This window comes from Panthera tigris, chromosome A3 (genome assembly GCF_018350195.1).
Source record: "Panthera tigris isolate Pti1 chromosome A3, P.tigris_Pti1_mat1.1, whole genome shotgun sequence".
Taxonomy (NCBI): Eukaryota; Metazoa; Chordata; class Mammalia; order Carnivora; family Felidae; genus Panthera; species Panthera tigris.
In genome coordinates, this window is record NC_056662.1 from 55,178,710 (window position 1) to 55,189,190 (window position 10,481).

At 53.7% G+C, this 10,481-nt stretch overlaps 1 protein-coding gene across 1 annotated transcript; it reads right to left on the bottom strand.

Annotated features, from left to right (window-relative positions):
• Positions 1–926: 926 nt before the first annotated feature.
• On the bottom strand, positions 927–2,426 carry POU3F3 (POU class 3 homeobox 3). The gene has a single exon (XM_042979754.1). The coding sequence runs from the start codon at positions 2,424–2,426 to the stop codon at positions 927–929; it is 1,500 nt and encodes a 499-aa protein (XP_042835688.1).
• Positions 2,427–10,481: the final 8,055 nt, after the last annotated feature.

The window sequence follows — 10,481 nt, forward strand, 5'->3', positions numbered from 1 at the left end:
CCTTCTCCCTCGCCCATCCCTCTGCTCTTTCGTGATGCTTTATTTCCAAGGTTACTTTGAGAAGACTTTTTCTTTTGGCTTTGCTATTCAGTCTGTTAATTTCAAAAGCTGTGAATATTTTCTTTCTTGCTTGCTTTCTTTTTTTTTTCCTGAAGACTGTTCTTTGTTTTCTCCTTCCTATTTCATAGTCCATTTGTCCCCAAATGACTTTAACATGGCCAACTAAAACAGGGTGCCTCTGCTTTCTTGCACGTCGCTCCCAGGAAAGAAAGTTTCGGTAGATCACTTTAGTCAGCCCTTTGGATGGGGGGAGTGAAAAGGAGAGCGGGGGCGGGGGGGGGGGGAAGCTGCTTTTTTTTTTTTTTTTTTTTTTTTTTAAGAGGCGAGGACGAGGCAGGTGCTAGGTGCTGTCCACTGTTGCCATGTAGGACTTCCTAGGGTGGGGAAAACCTCACGAGTGCAGTTTTGGTGCGCTAGGCATCTTCACCCTTCTTTAAAAAGAAAACAGAAAAACAAAAAGGAAACACCACCACAGTATAAACGAGATCTCATGATCGCCTCCTTTTTCTCTTCCGGTTTTGTTTGTTATATATACGTATATAAAACAGTCTGGGTATTTGTTACGCTTTTGTTTTGTGTTTTGCCCCTCCTTCCTTGGACTTCAGAAATGTCTTCTTGGTCCGTCTCTCTCTCTCTCTCTCTCTCTCTCTCTCTTTCCTCCAAGGGCGGGCATGTTTGTCTTTGGGCGGAGGGGAGGGCGGCGGACTGGCCTGGGCCCGGTGCGGCCCCGGTGCGGGTCGGCGCGGCGGCGGCGGCGGCGGCGGCGGCGGCGGCGGCGGCGGGGGTTGGCGGCGATGCTGACAGCGGCTGCGGAGGCGGCGGCGGCGGCGGCGGCGGCGGCCCTCTTCGCGCTGCGCCCCTTGCCTTCACTGCACGCTCGTCTGCAGTCCGTGGTGCGGCGGCGGCGTGTCGGCGCTCACGGTGCCCACCTGCGAGTAGACGTCGTCGGGCGTCTGCTGTTGGATCCCGGGCGGCGTCATGCGCTTCTCCTTTTGGCGCCGGTTGCAGAACCAGACCCGCACCACCTCCTTCTCCAGCTGCAGGCTGTCGGCCAGGTTGGTGATCTCCTGCGCGGAGGGCTTGGGGCACTTGAGGAAGTGGCTCTCGAGCGCGCCCTTGACGCTCACCTCTATGGAGGTCCGCTTCTTGCGCTTGCGGCCCTGCGCCGCGATCTTGTCGATGCTCGTGGGGCTGCCAGTGCTCGAGTCCGCCTCCTCCAGCCACTTGTTCAGCAGCGGCTTGAGCTTGCACATGTTCTTGAAGCTCAGCTGCAGGGCCTCGAAGCGGCAGATGGTGGTTTGCGAGAACACGTTGCCGTACAGCGTGCCCAGAGCCAGCCCCACGTCGGCCTGCGTGAAGCCGAGTTTAATGCGCCGCTGCTTGAACTGCTTGGCGAACTGCTCCAGGTCGTCCGACGTCGGTGTATCCTCGTCCGAGTGCGGGTCGTGACTGTTGAGCCCGGGCCCCGCGCCGCCGCCGCCGTGGTGCGGAGGCCCCTGCGCGTGGTGCGGGTGCGGCGGGTGCGGGTGCCCGTGGTGGTGGTGGTGGTGGTGGTGCTCGGCCAGCTCGGGCGTGTCCCCGCGCACCAGCCCCGGGTGCACCAGGCTCTGGGCGCCGCCGCCCGCGCCGCCGCCGCCGCCGCCCGGGCCCGGGGGCGCGCTCAGCATGCCGTTCACCGTGAAGCCCCCGGGCTGCGAGTAGAGCAGACTCTGCGGCGGCGGCTGCTGGCCCCCGGCCATGGACGGGAGGTGTGCGGCGGCTGCGGCGGCTGCGGCGGCGGCGGCTGCGGCGGCGGCGGCCCCCCAGCCCCCCGGGTGGCCCTGGTGCGGGGGCGGCGGCGGGGGCCCGAGGTGCGGCGGCCCGCGGTGGTGCAGCGCGGTGCCCGCGTGCAGGTCGTCGCGACCGGAGCCGCCCTTCACGTCGGGGCCCTGCGGCGGCGGCGGCGGCGGCGGCTGCGGCGGTTGCTGGGGGCTGCCGGCCATGCCCACGGCGCTGCCGGACCACGGCGAGCTGGCCTCCACGGCGGCGGCGGCAGCGGCGGCGGCGGCGGCGGCGGCGTGGGGTAGGGCCGTGACCCACTGATGCGCGTGGCTTAGCATATGGCCGCCGTTGCTGGCGGCCATGGCCCCCTGCATGAAGTCGCTCTGGACCATCTTGACGGAGGACGGGTCCCCTCGGTAGGCGCCTGAGGTCACGGCGGCGCTGCCGGGCTGCATGCCGCCCCCGCCGCCGCCCGCGCCGCCGCCGCCGCCTCCGCCGCCGCCGCCCCCGCCGCCGCCGGCTCCCGCCGCGTCCGAATGTACAATGGAGCCGGCCGCCAGCAGGCTGTTCCCCGGCAGGTAGGGGTTAGAAGCCGCCGTGGCCATGCCGCTCCGCTCCCGCCACCCCACCGCCGCCACCACCGCCGCCGCCGCAGCAGCAGCAGCCGCGGCCGCCGCCGCCGCCGCCGCCGCGCCCCCCCGCCTCCCGCCTCCTCCCCCCCCTCCTCCCCCGCCCCCGCCCCGGGCCCCGGCCGGCCCCGCCGCCTTCGCCGCCGCCTCCTCCTCCGCCGCCTCCGCCCCCGCCGCCGCCGCCGCCGCCGCCGCCGCGGCCCCCGGCTGCAGCTGCAAGGCCGCTCGGCAGGGCGCGGGGGTCGCCGGCCGGCCTTGGTCAGCAGCAGCAGCAGCAGCAGCAGCAGGAGCAGCAGGAGCAGCGCTCTAGGGAGGGGGGCTCGCTTCTCGGGGCGCGCTCCGTGGCCGCCCCCTTCAGGGGGGGTCGTGGCCGCCCCCCAGCCCCGGCGCGTTCCGCTCGCTCCAGCGGGGCTCACCGGGCAGGGCGCGGGCCTGCGCTCCGGGCTCTTTGGCGGGGCGCGCCGGCTCCCGCTCCTCTTGCCGTCCTCCGCCGAGCGCGGACTCTGCCCGGGCGCGGGGCTCAGTCCACCTGCTAAGTGAAGATTTCACGGGAGACAACAAAGAAAGCAGCCGTTCCTTTCTTCCTGAACCAAATTGTGGGTGACCAGCAACCGGACCGCTGCTTCCCTTGCCCGCTCTCTTCTCTCCTCCTCAGGAACACATTTCACTCGTTTTCCCTTAGAGTAGTAAAACTTTTTTTCCGTCCTTGAAGGCGTGGTGATGCTGGCTGCTCGCGTGTGCGGAGAGGAGAGGCTGGCTCCTGCTCTCCTCCTCTGGTCCTTTCGTTTCAAGTTTTGTTCTGTCCTAGGAAAACTTCTTGCGATGGTGCATTTCTCTGAAGTTGCTATTGCCGGAGCTCTTGGTTGCCTCTGAAACAAGAGTCCTTTTTCATTCTCCTCGCAACAGTCACAGTCTGATGCGACATCTTTCCTTTTGGGCAGAAATTAGGAAACAAATATAACAAGGAAAAATTGAACAGGAGAAAAATGAGGTCGAATGGCTCTGTTACCTTGTTGCTGACGGTTGGGGTTGGTGTTTTATTTTTTTCCCAGCAGTTGTCTGGAGGAGGAGGAGGAAGAAGAGTGCATTGGTGGAGGTGGAGGTGTGTGTGTGCATATAGGGGATCCTTGATACACAACCAACTCCAGTGGGCACGTTGCACGGCTCGTAGAGTGCACCGACGGCGCTGGCGCTGGCCGAGCCGGAGCGGAGTTGCAGCGGGAGCTCGCTCTGCGCCCTCGTTCGCGCTCTCTCTCCCTCTCTCACTTTCCCTCTCCCTCCCTCTCTCTCTCTCACTCCCTCTCCCTCGCTCGCCCGCCCGCTCTCGCAGGGATCTGACAGTTCGCTCTCTGTCCCTCCCTCTCAGAGCAGGGACTGTCGAATGTTTACCCTCCGCCGCGAGCGCGCACCCACCACCACACTTTCCCAAATACAAGGAAGTCGAGCACCAGGGCCCCCGCTGATTGGCTACCCGCTGGGTGATTGGCAGGCCCGGAATGACTGGCTCAGGACGCGCGGCCCCCCTTCCGGCCGTTCCGATTGGTTGCTTTTTAATTTAGGCAGAGCGTCGTAGAAGCTGGAAATCTGTCGTCCCCCCCGCCCCCCCGCCTCCCTCCCCCTCGCCACTTTCTCCTCTCCGCCCCTCCCCCGCCACCCCCTCCGCCACATCTTAACTCTTAGTGTCCGGCCGAGGCGCAGGCGTTCCCTCCGCGGCGCTGTGGGTTCGCAACCGGTCTGGGAAGGGGGATGAAAGGGGAGAGAAAAGGGAGGGAGGCATGGAGAAAGGGGGGAGGGGGGGAGTTAGAAGGAATATGAAGAGGGGGAAAAAACCATGAAAAATACCAACCTACCCACTTCACCTAGTACTGCGTTGTGTTGCCGCCCTCCCCGCTCCCCACCCCCATGCCACAGATTTGTAAAGCGCGCGGCAAGAATGCACCATTCACGCTAATACCTATAGGCAGCTGTATCCCCAGTGGTTTCAAAGTTTCCTTTTTCTTTCACCAGCAGGCCCCCATTTCTGTCTCGGCGGGGGTGGAAAGGGAGAGCTCGCATCGCCAAGGGCTCGGGTCGTGGCCACGCTCCTTGGAAATCCGCCACCGCAACTTTCCGCAGCCGCTTTGCGCCGGCGGCGTCCCCCTTTGTTTAAGTTCTCGGATGCCATCATCTGGGAAACCTGCAGCCCAGGACCAGCGCGGTGCCCGCGCGTGCGAGACGGACCGCTCGCTGCCGCTGCTCGCTCGCTCCCCCACCCCCTCTCTGCCTCTCTGCTCTCCCTCCCTTCTTCCCTCCCCCCCCCTCCTCTGGGATTCTAGCAAGTAGCGTGCGTGTCCTTGTGTGTTTGGAGGGTGCCGGTCAGCAGAGCCCAGCGATGTATTTGAAAAGCAATCAGTCGACCTTTCCCTATAGATCCAGCGTAAGTGTATTCCACCCCAAAGGCTCTAGGAATTCCCACTGCAGCAGGAGCCGGCCTAAAGAACCAGGATCCACTAGCCGCGCCCTCCACCGCTTACATTGTGCGTGTGTGTGCATATATATGTATTTTTTTTTCCACTCTGGTTATTAGTGGTGTTCTGCTTGCTCGCTATTCTTAGACACATTGGTGCTTTTTCTTTCTCTTCTGTCTCAGATGGGCTTGCGTAGTGAATGGGTTGGCGGCGACAAACGCTTTCTCAGCCCCAGCCCGGCTGAAAGAGTTAAGGGGGACGGGAGGGGGCGCGCGCAGGGTAGGCGGGAGAAGCGGGGGTGGGGGGACGCGGCCAAGCGGAAACGCTGCACAGAGGAACCTCAGCGAACCAAGAAAAAAGAGAAAGTGGCAACGAAAACAAGGGCAAATTGAACCCTCCTCGGGGATTTCCAATGAACTAACCCAACTCGGACATTCAATAAATACATCGTTCCTAATGAGTGTGCGTGGGCGTGCACCCCGCACCCCTAGCTGTGGGTGCGCCTTCCCTGCGCTCGCGGCCCCCAGCCTGCTCCTGCAGCCGGCAGTCCCGAGTTCCAGCGGCGCCCGCCGCCGAGCGGCGGCCCTGGAGGTAGATGCGGAGCCACCGGTGTGCTCCGACTAAAACGTGAGCGGGGCTGCCCTCTCCCGATGAATAATTCCTCCGGCTGAACGCACTTAGGTGAACTCAGTTAAAGCCAGAGCTCTCCAGCCCAGCCGCAGCTACGCAGCCTTTGCGTGATCTCAAGATTAACAGTAGACGCGTAGGATTTATGTAGGATCTCGTCCAGCTCCTGCTTGCCGGGTGAGAGATACCGTCGTAGGTAGGTTTTAGCAAAGCCATGATTGCTAAGGTATAGATCTGACAGGCATCGGTAACCAAGCCCCAAACAGAACGGATTTTTCCCCCCTCTACGTCCCCCTAAGGTTCCTTTTTATATTTATGTATGTGTATATGTATATATAAAAGATGGAACACAGATTTCATTGAATAAATCTGAGATCTCCAGGTGCAGACGTCTGAATAGTCGGTGCCAGCACCCCGTGTTTTCCTTTCCTGCCGATTTTGCTTGGATCCGGCTCAAAAACCGAGAGAGTCTCGTGGTTTTGTTTACACTGAATGGGGAGGATAGGAACAGAGCCATGGGGCCGCCTTTCATTAATATACAGTGAGGATTTTGTCTAAATTACTGCTATGAATTTCACAGTACACGCTTTCAAAAGCAGTCTCAGGTGGCCTGATGAAACGTGATAGCGCCTCTGCAAACAGATCCACTTTCTTTCTTTTCAAGGAGGGTGTGTGTGCGTATGGGAAGCCCCCCAAAACGTTGTGCTCCTCGATAACAGAAATACACTTCTGTTCCGAGGTCTGTCCCCTTCGGCCCCCCCCCCCCCTTTCCGCGTACTTAGTTCTCGAGTCGCTCCCCAGCTTCCCCCCACCCGGCCCCACCCCGTCCGCCCCCTCCCTTTGCCGAGTGTGATTGTTTTGTCTGGAAAAAAAATCCAAAGTATATAACAAGGGGAGAACAGTTAGTGCTGATTTTCATTTGCATACATTTTCATATATTTTGGTGAAAATAATAGACTGGTGGAGAGCTGGGTTTAGAGGAGTCAGTGTAAAGGGAAGACTAAGGATGCATCGGTTCTGGGGAGTTGAGAATATGCCTTTCCCCCCACAGGCACCTTTAAAAAAATAATAAAACATCTTCTTTTATTTTAAAATCTAACCCTGGAAGTTTGCTGGGTAAGTGTTTTTCATTTTCTTTACCGGCTTTCTCTTTTTCTCCCCATCTTTTCCGGTTTATTTATGCTCTTATAGGTTTGGGAGCTTATTTTCATTGCTTGGGACAAGAGAGGGTTCACAGAGCAACTGTTTTGAAGGAAGGAAGGAAAAGTGTCTTCGGGGAGAGTAAAAAAAAACCCAACCCTGCTAAAATATTACATAAAAAGATGGACTCATTCCAAAGCTCCCCACAGTGAGGCATTTCACTTTTTGGGGGGTGGGGGAGGAGAGTCCTATTAATTTTAATTGTTGATTGTGAGGGGGGAAAACCTCTAGAAATGCGATTATAAAGCACTCAGTATTATACATATTTCTTGTTTTGTTTTTCCTAGAGAATCAGGACTAGAGGGGAAGGTACCCCCTTTCTGTAGCCAGAGCTGAAGTGGTGACCTGTGTGTGCACGACTGGGATTGTTGGGGAGGGGGGAGGATTCCTGCTGGGAACAGGGGGATGGAGGGGGGGGCTTGGCAAAGGGAGGGTCCAGAGCTGCGGTGGAAGGAAGCAGGGGAGGAAGAAGAGGCAGGAAGTCAGTACACCCCTGGTTAATGCGGATTCTGGGGAACAGTCTTAGTTGCTGCCTCCCAGCTCGGTAGTGAAAGTCCATCTGAAAAGAGGGTGATCAATCAAAACTAACCAGGACATCCTACACTTTATTCCCAAAGGAAGCTGGAGCTTTAGCATCGAAAACTCGATTTTACTTTGTTTTCCATTTTGACAGCCGGCCTTGCCCCTCTCCTTGCCACTGTCCCTGGGTTTTGTAAAAATCGAGGGGGAAGTTACTTGCTAGGTGCAGTTAATTAGATAAATATGGCTGGAGGAAATAGCTAGGCCAAGGCCACGCCTGTGCGGGCACCTTACCTTAGTGAAATAGGCTGGAGAGGATTGTAAAAGCTTCTTGGTTTTGTTCTTTTTAAAGGAAGACGCGTCTGGTGTGACGAGGGGGTAGAATCGAAATGGCTGGAATTTCATTGCACTTGTGCATCCAGAACACCTTACAATTTAAAATCTGTAATTTCTTTGGAAACAGTTGATGCCAAATCAGTGAAATGGCTTGTGAGGAGGGAGGCAGAGATTTCAGTTGGGGAGGGGGGTAAAGATCGCCAGTTTTCCACTCCTTGTTTACGTGCTTGGCAGCCTCGCTTTTGACTGGGGTTAACTCTCTGTGCTCCATTGGACCAGATGCCATATAGAGCTGCTCCCTGAAGATCATTTGTTTCCTTGATGGGGAACATTTCTGAGCAGAGCATATTGGTTGCCATAGAGAAAGAAATAAAAGCAAGAACACTAGTCACATTAAGCTATATGTTTGTGCACTGGGCTTTAGATAAAAGGACCTTGGTTCAGCCAAAGAGAAGAAGCCAAACTAGAGATTTCTAGCGCCACTAAAACTAGCTTTATTTTGTTTTGGACTTTTACAGTTGAAACATATAAGCTAATTTTATTGGTTGTTGTTAATTTTATATGACACGGTTTACTGAACAAAATAAACTTTGGAAGTGCTCAGGAGTCGCACTATTGACTTGTCAGCAGGGGGCGCACTGACTCGTCTTAGCAGGTACTGAGTAAAATGTAGCTGTTTCAAAAGCAAATCTGCTCCTCCAAACTTGCCAAAGGAGCAAACACCCCTACCTTTCTATGCATATTCACAATGGGTAGTGAATTCATTGCATAACACAGGGTTTTAAATGTGGGGACAATGACCTCTTCTTCTCCCACTCACCCTCCTCTGTGAAATGGCCCTGGGGGAGGAAATACAGTTAAAAAAAAAAAAAAAAGCATTTGTCCATTTCTCTCAGTGAAGTGTATATAAGGCTGGAAAACAAGAAGTGGGATGTGAAGGCAAAATTTTTTTTTTTTTAATTATTAAGGGTAAAAGAATAAGTTAAGAAGCTACATTTCAGGTTGTATTTTTTTTGGAAGCAGTCAAGAGAGCAAAAATGCCTTCTAAGGTATTATCTGTTAAATAATGAACATTCTTCAACTTGATACATGCTTTGACTTCTAAATAAAACTCAAGCTCTTGGAGATTTAGTCAAGGCTTCCAAGGTCTCTTTTACTCCATTTGATATTTAATGGCTACTTCAATTCTGGGTACCTCCTATAGAAGATTTTGAATTTACCCTTGAAAGCCTTGTTAGGGAAAAGAAAATACAAAGTAGCCATCGGTGAGAGGTAACTGTGGGATTGAAACTTTTTAGGGCCATTTTACTTGACACAGTTGGAGAAAAGTTGTAACAGAGCACAAGCTCTCCCCCTCAGAGATTTTTAGATACCGCCAAAGACGACTGAACTTTATTGTGGCAAAAGGATGACAAAGATGTGTGGGAAACTTCCTCAAATAGTGGAGGGCAAATCCTGACCGGTTCTGAGGAATTAGTCGGTTTGTCACTAACAATTTTCCCAAGGAGATTTAGGGAAGCCATGAGTGACTGGAAGTGAGAAGCTGGCTTCCACGGTTCACTAGTTCAACGCACCTGCGAATGTGTCACAGCGCCTGTTAGGAAGGGGACACATTTCATGAAAGCTCTAATGCCCCTCTGGAAGACGGGGGAGAAAAGGTACCTCATTCTTCCTAATTCAACTCCAAGTCAACCAGGTTCCAGCCATGAGAAATTTTTCTCTGCAACTCACTTTAAAAAGTCAAGGTTTGGATTTATAAATGGTATTTCATTCCAGGAGAGTTGAGAGATTATGGGAGTAATATAAGCGAAGCAGATACTCTGAACAACATTTTAAGTCCAGGATTTTCACCCATGAGCTCTCACATTTAGAGTCAGGAAATGTACTGTCAGGTTTGTGCTAATAAAACAAGGTGGAAATTTGAGGAAACTGTGTAATCTGAGTCCAAACATTGCGTTTTCTTCAGCTCTCCGGACTTTTCAGACAAAAGACTTCTGGGTGAGATTCACATGAACTGGACAAATGACTCCAAGCCCTAGTTTACTTTATGCGCCCGGGGTTGCTAAATTCATTTAAAAATTATTAAGAAGAAAGGAAACTTTTTCTATTTAGCCAGATAGTTTGAAAAAGGACTAGTTAAGCAAAGATTGTACATATTTAGTGCATAATTTTTTGGTATCACTTTTTAAGGAGATCTGTGATTGTTACTATCTTGACTGCTACTTACTTTCCTTTCTTGCAAAGGTACTTAAAGACACACACACACACACACACACACGAATGAAAAAGAATGCTTGCTCTTCATAATATCTATAGTCTTAGGTTACCTAAAGTAAAAGAAAAAGAAAATAATAATTCTGGGTAAAGCAACAAGTCAATTTGAGAACTGACATATTAGAGAAATTGTGTTAGGAGTCTATAATGATTTGGAGGTGGGAACCGATCAAGCTGGGTACGAATTAAGATCCAAAGTGCTGGGCAAAGCTACAGACTTTTAATCGTTGGGGATGGTGAAATTGCTTTTGCCAAAAGAGAGAATGAAGAACATTACCTGGGTCAGACGCATCAAACACAAAATGGGTATTTACTCATTTGCTTCCATTTGAGAATGATGAGGTGTTCTGATACCTTAGTGGCGTAGAAGCACATTTGCCATTAACATTTATAAATTAAAATGTTAAGCACACTCACAACCCATACTGTGTGCCATATACAAAGGAAAGGGCTCTTCAACAGCAGCTTTTGGGTGGAAATCAGTATTTGTTGTCTTGGCAGTGGATGAGTTGTTTCTTGGTCTTGCTAAGTTTTTTGAAGCCTGTGGGTACCCCCCCCCCAGCCTTGTTCTTTGTATCACTATGATAACTGATTTATCTGATCTGTAGGAAAGGAGCAAGCATTTACT